Source organism: Aquarana catesbeiana, linkage group LG01 (assembly GCF_042186555.1).
Source record: "Aquarana catesbeiana isolate 2022-GZ linkage group LG01, ASM4218655v1, whole genome shotgun sequence".
In the NCBI taxonomy this organism is placed as follows: Eukaryota; Metazoa; Chordata; class Amphibia; order Anura; family Ranidae; genus Aquarana; species Aquarana catesbeiana.
The window spans coordinates 574,874,214-574,892,142 of NC_133324.1; the positions used below are offsets into that span (position 1 = coordinate 574,874,214).

The 17,929-nt window shown below is 44.1% G+C and overlaps 1 protein-coding gene across 1 annotated transcript in view; it reads right to left on the reverse strand.

Moving 5' to 3' along the window:
• DCTN6 (dynactin subunit 6) overlaps nucleotides 1-17,651 on the reverse strand; it is a 29,322-nt gene extending 11,671 nt beyond the window's left edge. The window contains exons 1-3 of the mRNA XM_073597726.1: nucleotides 17,513-17,651; nucleotides 14,071-14,135; nucleotides 13,485-13,590 (exon numbers count right to left, since the gene is read on the reverse strand). Of these exons, the coding sequence (XP_073453827.1) occupies nucleotides 13,485-13,590; nucleotides 14,071-14,135; nucleotides 17,513-17,553 (212 nt within the window). The 5' untranslated portion in view covers nucleotides 17,554-17,651. The remainder of the gene's footprint in view (nucleotides 1-13,484; nucleotides 13,591-14,070; nucleotides 14,136-17,512) is intronic.
• Nucleotides 17,652-17,929: the final 278 nt, after the last annotated feature.

The window sequence follows — 17,929 nt, forward strand, 5'->3', positions numbered from 1 at the left end:
AGCCAGAATCTAGAGCAGCTGAGCATGGCAACTAATCATTTTCTATCAGCTTGTTTATCTTAAGCTTTAAAAAATTATTCTGGCTGCTCCAGTTTTACAATTAACACAGAAAGAAGAGACAAATGTCCATCAAATAAAAAAAAAAAAAAGTTATCTGGGAAATTTGTTTTCAAGAATCTTTCAGGATAGAACATTACAGTGCGGTTCCGTCCACCTATAAGAGAAAACACAGGGCTCATATCTCAATAAAAAAAGCCCCAGCTACCTGATAGCCTAAATAATACAAGGGGACTGAAGGCAAAGCTTAACCACTTCAGCTCAGAGATCGTTTCCTCTGTACAGAGCCCTGTGTTGATTGTCAACACAGCTCTGGGCTGTGATTACAGCTGATCAGAGGGTCCCGGCCATGAATCATTAGCCCGGACTTGCTGACAAAAACCTGCTGTGTCAGAAGAAACCAGTGATGTACAGGTACGTCGCTGTGTCTGTAGGAGCAGCCTGTCCACAGTACAATGTGGGCGGGCGGTCCTGAAAAAACTGCAATGACTCAAAATACATACTTAGGGAGGCAAATAGTCTGCTGTCCTAAAGATTCTTGGAAATTAAGTTACCAGGTTATGAACCTAATTTTCCCCAATCATCCTCCAGGAAAACACATGAGACAATAAGAGAGAAACCAAAACTTACTTAGGAAGGGTCCACTGCTTACAGGACTTTCCTAACAAAGTCTGGTCCTGACTGGAGATTAAGTCCACTTGACAAAAGTATGACAACTCTGCCCTGCAAATCTGCTCTAGTGTTGCCCTCGCCTTTTCTGCCCAAAAGCTGTGAGAGCTCTCAGAAAGTGTTCTGATTTCTCCTGGAGAAGCTAAAATAAATATTCCTCTTTTACTGCATACCTTATCAACCCTTGAGATAGAGCTTTTGGATGCTCCATGCCACTTTTTTAGCATCTGCTGCTAATATAAAAAAGGTTCAGAGTTTCTCCATTCTTTAATGATCTCCAAGTAGGCTAGAATAGCCCTTACATACAAGTAGTGGAAGGCCTTATCCATTTCATTGGTTGGATTATCACAGAAGGATGGAATAATAATAACTGTTCTGTGGAACTGAGCAGCTATTTTAAAACAGTAGTAAACCGCATAAAAAACAAATAAATAAATAAATAAAGTATTTTTTCGTCATACTCACCTGTAAAATCTTTCTTTTTCATATATCATGGGACCCAGAGTTAGGCTAATATTCATTACCTACTGGGTTATACTTTATCTCCAGGTGAAAGGACACTGGTAGTCCAAAGGTCTTTAGACAGGAAGTAATCCCCTATATAACCCCTCCAATACAGGAAGTACTTCAGTTTTGTAGCAAGCACTCAATACTCAAAAAGAGGGGAGGGACATCTGTGTCCCATGATGTGCTCAAAGAAAGGTTTTTACAGGCAAGTATGACGAAAAAAAATCCTATCTTCTTTTTCATACATCAGGGGACACAGAGTTAGGCTAATATTCACTACCTACTGGGACATCCCAGTTTGAAGAGGCGAAAAGCTGGGACTTTGAGTGAGATGCGAGTCTCCATCCCCATGCATACAGGAAACAGGAAGGTTGGGACTTTGAGTGAGGTAGACAAATGAGGCCAGCGGGTCAGTCAACGTAGAAACAAGCCATTTTATTTATACATAGTAACATAGTGACATGATAATGGTCCCAATATGGGTTTGACTGTCACGTCATATACAGATACACCCTGATTGGTACATTGTAAACCTTAATGACAAGCCCCTAAAACGAGTACAGGGCGAATGGTATAAAATATAAAACATTCATGAAATGCATAACATCACAATGTAAATAGGTAACAAACTTTTTCATATTGTAGATCCAGTAAAAAGGGGAAGTAATTGTTAGGTGCATATCATAATCCCGACGCGTTTCATGTATCAAAACACTCTTCAGGGGCGATTAAGCACCAATATCTAAAAACAAAAGAAAAAGGAAGGGTATTCTAGGTGGATGAAATACAACATGCATGGTGAGAAAAGAAACAAGATAAATATGCATATAGGGGAGGCAAAAACGCCACTACCCTAAATGGATACTCACATGCCGAAGGGGTGTTAACTCCATGAGGTGCGCAGTCACAGGGCCACCAACTTGGTCAGGTCCGGGAGCTGAGGGAGGAGCTTAACAGAGGGAGGGAAAGGGCCAAGCACACACAGGAGTCTCCACTGAATGGTGTGTCCATACTGTTGGTGGCGGGTCTGTAGTAATGAGAGTACTATATGTAAGGTGAGGCCCCAAGTATACTAGAGCCCCCATCCCCGACACACACATGGATGCCCATATGTTGTCCTCCTTACCTATAGGTGGTGAGTGATGACCAACTGTGTCTAGCCCAGTGATGGATGTGCTGCCCAGAAACAGGCTAGCAAAAGGTCAGTGCCTTATATGTGTAGCCGGCCACCCCCCCAAAGAGGGAAACTCCCCCCAACGTCACACAGTGCAGGCACTGGGGTGAACTGAGGCCCCCTCCAGCGCAGCGGCAAATCGCCGCCCACAGCTGCTGGAGACGCCGCCGTCCACGTGTCTGCAAGGAGTGGAAGAACAACGCCAATGCCGGGATGGCCTTGCGGACGTCATGTGCGTGACGCCGACGCACGAAGGGAAGCCCGCCCCGATCCCCCACCAAAGCGGACGAGAGGGGGGAAAAGGGGAGGGATCCTGCCATGCCTCGCAGCTCCCGGACTCTGCATGAAGGAGGCAGCCGATCAGACGCGACATCCCCAGAGGCACACCACACAGCTGCACCAATGAGGGGAAAGAAACACCAAAAAAAAAGAAAGAAAACAGATCAATATACAAAAAGGATGAATAAGAACATGTCTATGCCATACTACACAACCCCTAAAATAGGGGGGGGGCAAGTAATACAGGGCAAGTGCCCTATGGAGTAAATATCCATAATGGGACATCCCAGAGCAATAGCCTTGAGGGGAGGGAGACACCCTGCCAAACAATAGCCATCAGACCTTATATGACAGCCCGCAATACACTGCGGCCGAAAGCCAAATCCTTGGCTGCTCTAACATCCACTTGATAACATTTTGTGAACGTATGCACTGAAGACCAGGTGGCAGCCTTACAAATCTGAGCCACAGATACCCGATGGTGAAAAGCCTAGGAGGTTCCTACACCCCTGGTAGAATGAGCTCTCACCATAAAGGGAGGAGCTTTACATTTCAGACCATAGGCCTGAATGACCAATTGACAGACCCAATTGGCAATGGAAGCCTTGGAAGCTGCCTTCCCCTTCTTGGGTCCTTTTGGTAAAGCAAAAAAGGAGTCTGATCCTCAGGTCTCCGCAGATCTAGACAAATAAACCTTGATTGCCCGGACAACGTCCTAGGAATGCAATCGTTTCTCTTCCGCCGAACGAGGCGGAGAGAAAAAAGAAGGCAAAATAATGTCCTGATTTAAATGAAAGGTTGACACCACTTTTGTCAAAAAGGATGGAACAGGTCGTAACACGACCCTGTCGTGGTGAAGGATCAAGTATGGTTCCCTGCACGAAAGGACCGCCAACTCCGACACCCTTCTAGCCGAGGTGATGGCCATCAGGAAGGCTAGCTTGCGTGACAGTATGTCTAACGGAATTTCCTTGATAGGTTCAAATGGTTGTTTCTGTAACACAGACAGCACCAAATTCAATTCCCAAGGACACATAGGTGACCTAATGGGGGGGAAGCAAATGATTTGCCCCAGCATAAAGGTTCAGACTAGCGAATGGGAGGCTAAAGGCCTTTGGAAGAATACTGACAGGGCCGAAATTTGACCACCAATTGTACTCAAGGCCAATCTGATTTCCACACCTGACTGTAGAAAAGAGAGAATTCTCCCAATCACGTATTTTTCGAGGATGCCATTTTCTGGCTTCACACCAAGTAATACAAGTCTTCCAGACCTTATGATAGATCTTCCTGGTGACAGCTTTCTAGCATTCACTAGGGTAGACACCACTGGTCCTGAGATGCAACGGTCCTTTAACACCCTGGCTTCAATAGCCATGCTGTCAAATTTAGAGACTGTAAATTGGGGTGGAATACAGGACCTTGAGACAGTACATTGGGGCGACTTGGAAGCGTCCATGGCCCGTCTATTGTCAGTCTCACAATCTCCGGGAACTAGGGCCTTCTGGGCCAGGCTGGTGCCACCAGTAAGACTGGAACCCCCTCTTTTACGAACAAATGTGGAAGGAGAGGGATAGGAGTGAAAGCATAAACCGGGGAGTACTGGCTCCATGGAACTACCAGAGCATCTGCTCCGATTGCCAGAGGATCTTTTGTTTGGGACACAAACTGCTGTAGCTTGTTGTTGAACCTGGATGCCAATAGGTCGACCTCTGGACATACCCAATGCCGGCAAATTTCCTGGAACACCCCTGGGACCATTCCCCCGTGCAGATCTGCTGGCAGCTGAGATAATCTGCCTTCCAGTTCTCTACTCCCGTGATATGGACTGCCGATAGAATCGGCACATGTCCCTACGCCCAGGCTGGTATGTGGTTCACCTCCGTCAGAGCTGAACGACTCCTGGTACCGCCTTGGTGGTTTATTTAGGCCACTGCAGCTGCACTGTCGGACTGAACCCGGATAGGACATTCCTGAAGCTCCACCGTCCAGGACCGTAGGGCCAGACATACTGCCTGTAATTCCAGGACATTGATGGGCAGGATCTGTTCTGTCCTTGACCATTCCCCCTGAGCTGTGAGTCCCTCTAGGGTCGCTCCCCAGCCTGAGAGACTGGCATCTGTAGTGAATCACTAGATAAGAAAATCGAGCCGTCCGGCTCTCGATAGCTGCCGTTACTTCCGGGACTAGCGTAATACGCGGAGAGGAGCGGCATGCTGATGTCACCGCGTATTATGCTAGTCCCGGAAGTAACGGCTTGCTATCGAGAGCCGGCTGGCTTGATTTTCTTATTGCTGGTTTTATTTCACTTAACTGTAAGTGTTTACTTGTCTTTTTAAGCTTAATAAATTTAAAGGGTTTTATAGTATGCAAGCCTTATGTTGTTTTATGGGAAACCATTAATCGTATCCTATCGTATGAGGATTATCACCGCTGAGGAGTTCGGTGCACGGCACAGAGACCCTAGGCTGGGTTATAAGCCATAGGCGCCCCCTGGTCCCCCATAAGGAGGGACCATATCGATCTGGTAAGCGGCAGCGTGTGCTCAGGTGGAGGCACTTTCCTATTTCTTCACACTTTCTGGGGTGTTTGTATCATAAGTCACCGTGGAGGATTCATTGATACATCCTTATGGACTATCACTTCTGAATTTACTAACCACAGTCTCAGCAGTCACCATTAGCATATGCAGTTGGAACCATTATAAAAATTGCTTTTTTTTCCTTATTTTTCTGCTATTTTTATATGGACTTACATTTGTTACATATTTAACACCATTTTTCGGTTGGAGAATATTATTCACCATTGTCACTTTATCAGGTTGGCAATTTGTCATTATATGTTTTTATTTATCTGTCAATCCTTTATTGTTCAGCCTCATTTTAACACTATTGGGACAATTTTTCTACTTTTTTATGCTTTTAGTGTAAACTTCTAGTTCATTTGTCTCATTGGCATTTTTGGTTCACTTCCATTTATTAATTTTTTTTAGTTCATTTATACATTTTTTCAGGTTTTTTGTGTTTACACTATTTAGTTCACTTAGTAATCACAATTTTTATTTTTATAAGTTTTTCATTCATCATTTTTTTGTGAGTGCATCTTTCCAGTTCCTGAATGGCGAGTGCTTCACAGGTCAATTTATCTAGCGCAGCTTCTCTTTTTTTTGTATTCTTGTGTTGGTGTTGTGTAACATCTTGAGTTGCAGCATGGTTCCCACAGTTAATAGCGCAGTTTGCTTTTTTTACAATTGTTCTCCAAATGTCCGCAAAGTGCAGCAGCCTTCCCCCCACCCGACAGAGTGGGGACGTCCCCTCAAAAGGAGAGCTTGGTGCTGGGTTTAGAAGAGTTTTGGACCCAGGGCTTTTTCTGGCCCTAGCCTAGCGGCTTGTCCCTGGCTCTAGCGCTCTGTTGGTGGCGGAACTGCCTTGGCGCTGAGACATTTGAGGAAGCAGTCCCTGAGGCTTTAAACGAGGGACGTCTGGTGCTTTTCTTCACAGGAAGTAGAGAACTCTTCCCTCCGGAAATCTTTCAGATATATTTGTCAAAATGATCACCAAATAAACGTTCCCCATGAAAAGGGGAAACCAGCCAATAACTTTTATCAAGGAAGCTCGGCTGACCAGTTCTCAAGCCACAAAAGTCTGCGCATATGTACAGACGAGAGGGCCAAATGTGAAACCTGCTGTATTGAATCCTTTAAAGGCATCAACAGCAAAACACAGCACTTGAGAAATATCTGTCTTATTTTCAGCCAGATCATTCTGACCTGATCCTTTACGGACTGGCAGATACCAATTGCTGCAACAGCTGGCTGAATGGCTGAACTGGCCAAAGAAAAGGAAGCCTTTAATAATGACTCCAATGTCTTGTCAACAGGGTCTTTCAAGCCCTGTGCATTATCTACCGCCTGTTCCAGCAGAGGGTGTAAGGGGGAAGCCTGTGTGGCCTGAATAGGCTTCAGGGACCCCAAAGAGGACCAGGGGGGCTCAGTAACCTCTGCAAGAGGCAACTTAAAGGCAGAACAAACCATTTTGGTAAGAGTCAGGATCAAAAGCCTCTGCGACTGAGAGGCAGACATCAACTGGATATCTTCTTGTCCAGATTGCTCGGAAGCAGACTCACCTGCCAGGCCCTCTACAGAATCCTGAGCTTTTAGCTCTTCCCCATCCTCAATCCATTCCTGCTCCAAACTAGGAGGCTCTGGGGAGGGGGATCTGTCACGCTTCTTGCCACCCTACTGGATGGAGGCAATCATGCCAGCAATCCTGTGCTCTAACCCGGCTAGGGCTCAGGACAGTTCATCCTTGGTGATAAAGGGCGAAGCAGCAGCGTTGATTGTAGGCACAATACTAGATAGGTGCAGTGGCTCAGATTGCCCAGAAGCCTCTGGTCTTTCAGGGGATAGAACACCAGGGATACGACTAGGTTCATCAGGAACTACTGACGACATAGGTGTGCCCTTCCCTGTAGTATTAGTCCCGCTCCTCTTTTTTAAAGACATTTACTAGCCACAAAAAGAGAGTACCTGGGTGTAGTATTAACACACCTCAGAAGGGAGACCCTTTAATAGGGCTCACCAAGCCCCTATGCAACAATCCTGCTAAGCACCTTTAGCCTGCCAAGCAACATGTGGTGACTCACGTGACCCGGGTAAGGGGAAATGAACCACAACAAATGCCTGGTTCAGAGCCTGCTCTGTGTCCCACAGCTGCCTTCTGGAAGCACCGCACGTTTGGCATACACAGCTTAAATAAGCTGGCTGTGTGCCGGAACGTTCTGTGCATGCATATGCACGTGCGCGGTCCCAGCGAATGGGCGTGGCTGTATTCACGTGTGACGTATCTTTGTGCGTCCAGACAAAGGCTGCGGCGCATGTGCGGCGAAGCTGTGTGCGCCACGGCCCCCAAAACAAAACTGCTAAGCACAGCAGCACTTTTGCGAATGCACGTGCACCAGGGCGCACCGTCGTGCGCCATCATACAGTAAAAAACAGCCAGACACAAGCAAAAAAGGTACACTTTGCAAACAACCACAGCTAGCCAAAACTCCCCCGTATGGTCACCACACACAGGTGTCCAGCCGCTAGCTAGCTTGACTGATTGTTACAATCACTGGGACACCCCACAATAAGTAATTAAAGGGGTTTCACTTACCTGTCCAGGTGCAGGGCAGCTTAGTAAACTAAGAGCCCAATCTTCACCCATCACGGCAGGTTCCTGTCACTTGAGGACCTTCAAGGACTGGGTACCCTTTTCATGTTTAGGGTCCACTCCCTTGGAGTTGTAAAGTACCCTGCAGGAATGCCTCGCAGGATTTTGAGTCTTCTTTGTGAGGCTCGGGTACCATTTATCTAAGCATATAGAGCCTGTGTCAAATGGTCCTGATCGGTCAAACCCTTGATTCATTTAAGAACCGTTTGTGGGACTAGAGACCTGGAGCTCAGAGAGCTCGAACAACTGTGCAATCCACCTTGCAGACACTGGTAAAAAAATGAAGTACTTCCTGTATGGGAGGGGTTATATAAGGGATCACTTCCTGTCTAAGGATCTTTGGTCTACCAGTGTCCATTCACCTGGAGATGAAGTATAACCCAGTAGGTAATGAATATTAGCCTAACTCTATGTCCCACGATGTATGAAAAAGAAAAAAAAAAATTAGACACTGGGCAGTTTAAAGTGATTGTAAAGTCTCTTTTTTTAAGTTAAAAATAACAAACATGTCATACTTACCTGCTCTGTTGTAGTGGATTTGCACAGAGCAACCATAGATCCTCCTCTTCTCGGGTACCTCTTCGGTGCTCCTGGCCCCTTCCTCCTGTTGAGTGCCCCCACAGGCACCCGAGCCAAGCCACAGCTCCTTGTGTCCATTCAGACATGGAGCCCCAGCCTGGTCCCATCCCTTTTCTCTCCTGATTGGCTGACTGACTTTGACTGACAGCAGTGGGAGCCAATGGGACCGTGCTGCTGTCCCAGCCAAGGGGAGTCCCGGGCAGCCGATTTGCTGATTTAGATGGACCAGAGGTAAGTATTAGTGGGCTGCTGCACACAGAAGGCTTTTAATCCTAATGCATAAAATGCATTGGGATAAATAACCTTCTTCTTTACAATCACTTTAAGTCGTAATGTGCTAGCATGCATCTACCACACCAAGCTCAGTTTGAATGATAAGGTACTGGAATTTGGGTGTCCAATGCTTTTGTGATCTGTCCTAGTTTACAAGAAGAAAAATTCCGCAATTATCTTGAATTGTTCTACACCCAACATTCTGCTCATCATTGATCTGAAGGTTGATCTCTACTAGTAGCCTTGATATTGAACACATGTTTGATGTTTTTCAATTATTTTTTGTGTTGGCAGAATACTTCTCCATTGTAAAGTCTATAATGTAGCCTAGAAACATTACCCCTTGGGAGGGAACTAGATTTGATTTTTCGAAGTTTATAATCCAACCCATCTCATTTAGATAACAGAGTCTCCTTTAATTCAAACATGTGCGGTGCGAATTCCAGCTCTGTTTTCTCTGCGAAGAGAAAAAGCAGCTGTTCAGCGATTCCTCTCCGTTGTATCTGCAGATCAGCTGAGCAGGGAGAGGGGGGGAGGTGTAGTGAGGAGGGGGAGAGAATTTTTGTTCACATAGAAGATTATGTGCCTGCAATTCGCACAGCAATGCCCAGAAAACACACACGGGCAATACAGAGTGTGAAGGCAACGCACATATGTGAACCAGCCTTATTCAAATGAACAGATTTTAAAACGTCCTGCGAATTGGATGCGGTGTAAGTCGCATCCAATTCACATAGGTGTGAACCCAGCCTTACAGATCAATGCCCATGCAGATAAAAATCCTAAGATAGCCATTACATTTTTGCATCTGGCCAACACTAGTTGCCTAGGAATAACTCACATTGATTGCTAAAGCAAAATAACTGCGCCCAGTCTGTGAATACCACCAGTAAATGGAAAAATGCATTAAAATACAATTTTTTTTTGCTTATCCTAAAGCCACTGGTGGTGGGAATCATTGTCATTCAAGCCATAATTTCCTGCACACTATACCATTGGATCTGTGCCCACTCCTGACTCCACCTCTGTCCCAATCAATCAATTACTTTCTGAGGCCCATCTATCAGCAAGTTTGGGACTGCAAGCTGAGTTACCCTTATGGAGGGAAGTGGGGGGGGGGGTCACGGCAGAAATCCCTGAGTTGGGGTTGCCAGGCTGGCTGTGGTCAGAAAGGGTCACCAACAGCCGTATGCACAAACATTAGCACACACTTGAATGTTTAGCAGGCCCAGAAGTTACCACCCTGTACAGGGAGAGGGGTAATTAGATGCCCTAAAACTAATGGTGATAGTTGCCTATCTATAAAAGAGATAAAAGGAAACCTCTAGGGAAAAAGTACACACCTCTGGACAAAGGTAGTAAGCTCTTCTCCACAGGGATTCCCTGTAGCCCACCTATCTTTGGCGCCCAGGTCCACAATCCTGGAATAGCTGCTTAGACTGGGTCCGGCCCTTGCATCTAGCCAAGACACATTGTACTACAGTACTTGTAAAAAAAAGTTCCTGATATGCAAAGTAAACACAAAGAACTGAGGCTGACAGGTAACAAGTGCTTTTTTTTTTGAATATGAGCCTTTTGTTTCCTGTTTTAAGTGGGCAGACCATACTCTCTCATGTGCTGTGCCAGAAGATACGTAGGGAAAACATAGTCCAATCAACATCTTTTACGTGAACAGATGAGATCTTTTTAATTTTACATTGGGAATACATTTTCTGAACTATTTTAAATGTATCACAGGCATGTTAAATCCTCTCCTGAATTCATCAAAGTTTATAGTCCACGTAAACTGGACTATGTCATACTGCCACACTGGCAATTCTGTTGCAGCTGACACATCAGCAGCAGAATTACCAGTGAGCGCATCCTCTGTACCTATACAACACTGCTGCCTTGCTGGCAAGTCTCACTTGCTATCGAGGGAGCATTAAGGGAGTGATATCTTGCTGGCTAGTGAAGGAACGACTTCATAGATACAAGACTCCTAGGCTGTCAGTTTGTTGCCAGTGACATGACCCTTTGGGGTTGATTTACCAAAACTGGTGAGTGCAAAATCTGGTGCAGCTCTGCATAGAAACCAATTGGCTTCCAGGGTTATCTGAACAAGCTGAAGTTAGAAGCTGATTGGCTACCGTGCACAGCTGCACCAGATTTTGCACTCTCCGGTTTTAGTAAATCAACCCCATAGTGTTTCCATGTCAAAATCTGATCAAGAGGTTTCTAAACATTACAATTATTAACAAGCTCTTTTAATTCAGTGTTAAAACAGGCTTAGGAAGGGTTAAAACTTTGTTTTTTATTGCTGGTGATGTCCCTGTTGGGTTTTTTGTTTATGGTCACTCCCTGATCTAATGACATGATAGAAAGTGATGGGAAATCTCCCTAGTGGGGACAAAGACAGCTTAGAAAGCCTGTAAGGCTTCCCACACTAAGATATCTGAATTTTGTGACATTTTTTTTTTTTTTTTTACCATCCTGTTCTATGTAACACACAGGAGACAGGATAAAACTCCCTAATGGGGCACCAATAAAACCCTTCTTTAGCTGCCTAGAATTAGGCTTTAAAGAGTTATTCCTCTAAACCGGGAATCAGAAACCTGTAGATTGTAGCCAGGTGACTGGTAGATAGAGGTCTGGGCTTGCTGACCCGCCATCCCAGAGCATCAAATGCAAAGGAAGTACTTGGAGCTGTAGTAGGGAGCAAGAGCTGCCTAAGCCGATGCCTCCTCTGTAGTGTTGGCTTCTGTCCCATGCATGAATGATACCAACTGCACTCCACCCCTTTTGCGGACTAGCAGTCTTCAGAGTGGTGCCAGCGGCAGGAAAGAAGAGATCATCGGGTCAGTCTGAAGCAATACACTGGGCATATTAGTATAAGGCTGCTTTCACACTGATGTGCTGCGGTTTACCCACACTGAGGGTGCAGTGCAGAGTACCTGCAGCTTTACTGCGGGTTTGCTGCACTTAGCCATAGACTTCTATTATATCCTGTGGGTTTGGTGCACTTTCTGAATGCAGGATATAATAGAAGTCTATGGCAAAGCGCAGCTAACCCAGGAAAGTGGCAAATGCACTGCGCAGCACCCGAGGTGCAGGTAAATCACAGAAAATCAGTTTGAAAGCAGCCTTATAGGGGGCTCAGAACAGTAATGCCCTGTACACACGGTCGGACATTGATCGGACATTCCGACAACAAAATCCATGGGTTTTTTCCGGATATGGATATTTTTATGAACGGGGCAGTAGCCAATAGCTTTCGTCTCTTAATTTATTCTGAGCATGCGTGGCACTTTGTGCGTCGGATTTGTGTACACACGATCGGAATTTCCGACAACGGATTTTGTTGTCGGAAAATTTTATAGCAAGCTCTCAAACTTTGTGTGTCGGAAAATCCTATGGAAAATGTGTGATGGAGCCTACACACGGTCGGAATTTCCGACAACAAGGTCCTATCACACATTTTCCGTCAGAAAATCCTATTGTGTGTACAGGGCATTAGGGTTCATTTACATTTGTAGTTTGGGAGGGTTGTAAAACCCCATAGTTAAGACATGTTTGTATCACCCCTGCCTTAACCGCACCCCCTTTAGCTGCAGTGGCCAGGAGTGTACACATGTCACAGCCACAGAAGGAGTTATACACCATGTCATGGTGGGTGGGTGTAGCACCTGCCAAGCATTACCCATTCAAGTGAAGGAGGCCACTCTGCAAGTGCCTTGAAAACTTGTGCAGTACAGCAAACAAGAGATTGAAGCAGTCAGGGTTGTGTTGCTTTCTCTACACCTGCTTTAACCCCTTGGACCCTGCAGAAGCATGCAGTTGCAGGGCACTTGCAGAGTGGCCCCATTTGCTTGAATGGGTCGCGTTTAGCAGTCGGCAGCACCCACCAAAAGCATCAGGAGATTTAATTACTGCTGCAGCATGTGTACACCTTTGGCTGCTGCCTCAGCTAAAGGGGATAGGAATTGGGGGTGATAATTCCACGACTCAACCGCAGGTGGCGCTGCGGAATGCAAAAAGGCTCATTCACAAGTGCAGCAGCCCCTGCTGCTCCTCTAAAAAGAGATCCAAGTGTGTTTTACAGGTGGTGAGGAGGCGATATGTTGCCTCCTCACCACCTGATTTAAACCCATGATTGTCGTACAATGCACATGATTGCGTCATGGTAGTATGGCAATTAGAGTTTTAAATCAGGTGTGAGGGGGTGACACTGGGCGACACCGCTGGAGAGCTTTGACTATTCCCATGTTGTTCAGGTAGATCTCCACCTCTTTAAGGTTGCCTACCCCTGCTCTAAACACTGCAAGATTACAACTGTGTGAAATGCCATGAGGTTCTACAGAAGAGCTCAGCAAGTGAAAGTCATATGCTGTCTACTGACATTTAGATTGTTTTCAAGCCAAAACAGATTTTATAACTATGGGACGTTCACCACCACCAACTTGGCATGTGCTGTATAGTCATAAATTCTATCCACACTAACTTTACAATAATCACAATCTCAGGCCTTTCTAACAAGCAAAGCTTCAGCATTCAACACACCCTGGAAATGTGTTGGATGTGGAAGTTCCTTCGGCCAGAGGGAGGGAAGATCAGAGTCACCTCCTAATGAACTGGTATAGATTCGAACTCTTCTTTTGCAATGCGGCTTTAATTTTTTTTTTTCTTGGAGTGACTGAAGCACTTTAACAATACACACAGGATATAAATGTCATCTTTCATGCCATTTACTTTACCCATTACGTATAAAAGCCTGCTCTTCTATTAGATTGCCTTCACCAATAATAATGGGTCCTGCTTCAGCATATATCCGCGCTTTGGGATGAACCACAGTTCTTGGACCTGTATGAGAGGCAAGGGGACAAGAATAACAGAATATGAAATATATATTATAGATAGAGAATATGCCAACAAATTTTTAGCCTAAAAACCTATTTTAAAAATAAGTCAACCATAAACCTCACAAACACATAATTCTATATAGAAAAATGGATAAAAAGCAAGCTAATCATATAACACAAATACTAATAATAATCTATTCCAGGAACTGAAAATATAAATCAGTTACTGATAAATCGGATTTTACAGTATAGGAAAAACCGTGATGCAGCAGTGTCGCTCAGTGTGAATGGGGACTAAAACATGAGGTGTGCTATTGGCTACATCATTATGTAAAAAACAAAACAAAGAAAAAACATAAAAAAGAATACGAATGCAGCCACCACATTTAAGAACTAATAAGCTGCAATATATTATATATTTTTTAAGGGACTAATACTGTTTTAAATAACATGTAGTAGAGAGAATGAAATGTTTACTGACCTATTGTCACATCCCCTTTGATTTCACTTTCCACGCACACAACAGCTCCTGGAGCAATTTTAACACTGAAGACAAAGAACAAATATTAGGACGACAGGTTTGACACAACATCTATTAGTCATATGTCTTTTATTTTCCCAAATTTCAAAGTCTTATTTTAGGAAACCTTAAGGGTCACCATACACATTACAATCTGACCTTTGTATAATCACCTTTAGATTTATCAAACCTTTGTAATCTGAGGATTTACCTACTCTATCCAATCAACTTTTATCCAAGCAGGTAGGTATTTGCACTACATAGTTGTTGGTAGGCCATACACTATACAATCTGATCGTACAATCTCCTATAGATCTACCATCCATTATGCAGTGCAGGGGCCTGTCTGATGTTGGTAGACCATACACTGTACAATCTCCTGTACAACCAACTGTCCATTCTGCAGTGCAGGGGCCTATCTGATTGGCTACATACATTAAATGGATTGTTTAGGTCTGTTCTAATATCACATAGCTTGGGTACATCTAAAAAAAATGTACATATGTTGTACAATGTATGGCCACCTCAAAGAAGATTGTACAATCAGATAGCAATGTGTGGTGAGCTTTAGATTGACCGAAAAGGTGGGCATTGTTTTAACTTTCCAAAATCTACCATCCATTAAGGGTTTTGTATATTGTATAGACATGAGCAATATGTATAGAAGGTAAGACCTACCCTGAAGGTAAGACCTACCCTGATTTTCCAGGAGCGCTGAAAAATAAGCCCTACCCTGAAAATAAGTTTAGTAGTTGTAAAATAAGTTTAGAGTGGTTGTAAACTGCTAGAATCCTCTCTATTACAGTATTATGTGTAAAAGGTGTGTGTTTCTGTAATATAAATGAGTAAAATACCTTCTTATAGCTCCACGCTCAGCTGACCTCCTGCTGCTCTCCTCCTCTTCCCCCAGCTGTCAGCGAGGGATTTCTGCAAAGCTTGGAGTTGGTAAGAGAGCTCAAACGGGCCATGGAAGCGCCGAGCCGCGCTCACCTGTTTCCCGCTGCTCTCCTCTTATGCCAGCTGTCAGCGGGGGATCTCGGGCACCCTGTCCTCTGCAAAGCTGGGAGCGGGTAAGAGAGCTCAGGCGGGCCATGGAAGCATCAAGCCGCGCTCAGCTGATCCCCGCTGCTCTCCTCTTCTGCCAGTGGGGGATCTCGGGCCCCCCTCCCTCTGCAGTGCTTGTGCCAGGGAAGACCGATCAGGTGGGTCACGGAAGAAGGCGACACAATTAGATTACAGAAACACATACTTTTTACACTATATTCTACTGTAAAAGCGAGGATTATAGCAGTTTACAAGCACTTTTACTCTGTTCAAACTGGGGGTTAAATGGCAAGCCCTACCCCGAAAATAAGCCCTACTGTGTTTTTGGTTGCCAAAATTAATATAAGACCTGGGCTTATTTTTGGGGAAACAGTAGGATTCCAAAGAGAAATTTGTAAGATTCCACAATTGCTACTGGGAGCTGTTAATGCTAACAGCTATTAATCACAGGGGGCTGGGGCCTTCCCTAGCCACACCTCTACATATGTGTGGTAGCAGGGCAGGGAATGTATCTGCTGCTTATGATTGACTGACAGCTTCCTGACAGGATAGACGGGTTTGATCTTGTGTCTGAATACACTTGTACCCTGGTGTGTGACCAATCTAGGGTCTAATCTTCCTGTCTGTGTCTCAAATGAAAAGATGTGCTGAACTAGCAACCTACTGCTACAGTGAAATGACCACAAACACCAGAGATAAGCTCTCAAGCTAACCATAAACTATACAATCTTCTTCAGATCTACTATATAAATGTAAGAGTCTGAGTGTTTTGATTGATTGAATTGTATAGTTTTACCCTCATATTGCATAGTTTTAGCAAATGTATATAAGACTGTACAAGGATTGTGCAATCAGGTTGTTGTGTGTATGGTCACCCTTAAGACCCGTTCACACAATCAAACATTCCGATGAGAAATGTTGGATGTCAGGCTGTTGGCGGTAAGTCCGACCATGTGTATGCTCCATCGGACAATTGTTGTCGGACTTTTCGCCAACAAATGTTGGCTAGCAGGTTCTCAAATTTTCCGCCAACAAAATGTTTGTCGGATTTTCCGATCGTCTGTACACAAGTCTGTCGGACAAAAGTCCAAAGTACAAACACGCATGCTCGGAAGAAAAGGCAAGCCAGAAGCGGTCGGTCTTGTAAACCAGCGTTTGTAATGGAGAATTAACATTCGTGACACGGCAAAATATGAAATCTCCAACTGCAGCGCACAATTCTCTTCTTCTTTAATGGGATAATAATAAAGCTGCTTTGCTGGTGATACTGATAGAGTTATTGCAAACAGAGTTTCAAAGGCTTTTTTTTTTCTAGTGATATCAAGAATAATATTATTATGCTTGTTTTTTTTTTTTTTATTTTTTATTTGGGCAAGTTACCACAACACCATTATCCCGTAGTTTATAAGATCAAAGATACAACTATGTTAGTGCCCCTTGTTAATTTTACATTGTATTTTATAAAATGTAACTGCCTACTCCCAAACTGTCATTTGAAGTAAAACACATAGCCAAGTATTATTCTCCACAATTTTTTTATTGTGCATTAAAAAAAGAAAAAAAATTAGACCTACTATCTGCCAATAGAACTTAACCAAAAAGTGCATTCTATGCATCCAAAAATATAGAAAATATACCAAATCAAATCATTATTCAACCCAAAAAGTAATGTCAAAACAATAACTCCAAGGCCAATAATAAATAACACGTTATCTCCTCCGATTCCACAACATGTCTGGTTGACGAACGGCCGTTCAGAAACGAACTGGAAAGCACAAAATGAAAAGCATAAATGAAAAACGTGAAAAGAAAAGCGCGAATCAATGATCACCAAACTTCTACTAACACAAAATTAGCAGAAGGAGCCCAAAGGGTGGCGCTAAAGAGCTGAAAAACCGCGTAGTACGTCTTGTACGTCACTACGTTCGTAATTGTTGGCCAACATTTGTGTGACAAGTTTGGGCCAACTCCCTTCGGACAAAATTCCACAGTTTTGTTGGCCAACAATCCGATCGTGTGTACAAGGCATAAGACTCCTGGAGTCACCAAACAGAAACAAGGATAGTAATATTGTATGGAATCCTCCATGTTACGATAAATACCTTCATTTTCCAGGACTGGCTGGCACAGCCTTTTCTTTACACACAGCCAGCAATCACAGTCCCCTATTTAAATATTGACAAAGATCATCATAGTCCAGACAACATAAACCTTCATTTCCATCTTCAGAATACAATACAAGCACATGTATACAGGTGAACAAAGCTAGCTTTCTATTAAAGAGCATTGCCTTACAACCTATTCTACGAATTACAGATACACATTCATCGCAGTATTTGTAAATGGTAACAACTGTCACCTCTTCTGCTGCAAATGAGCTTGCTTCAGTAGATCCGCCATCTTTCCGGGTAAGGAGTGGTAGCTCGGCGATCAGCTTATTTCCCCTTACCAACATCAGCCTGTAAACTCGACGAAGGCACTACTAATCAAACGGAACGCAAGAAGAGAGTGGAACGCGGAAGTGCTGCTGCAGGAATTGTTGACATCACGAGTTTCAGAACATGTGCCACAGCAGAGCTGTTTAGGGTCGTCCATTAGCTGTTCTGTGTGGTCTGTTTATAAGTAATCATCTAGTTATAAATGTGTATTATCACAAACACCTGAACATGTACATAGTGTAGTTAAAGACAGGACAGGAGACAGGAATTTTTTTTATTTAAATGGGGATGGGTTTGAATGTCTGTGAGGTTTTTTTTCTTTTTGCAGTCTTGTTACC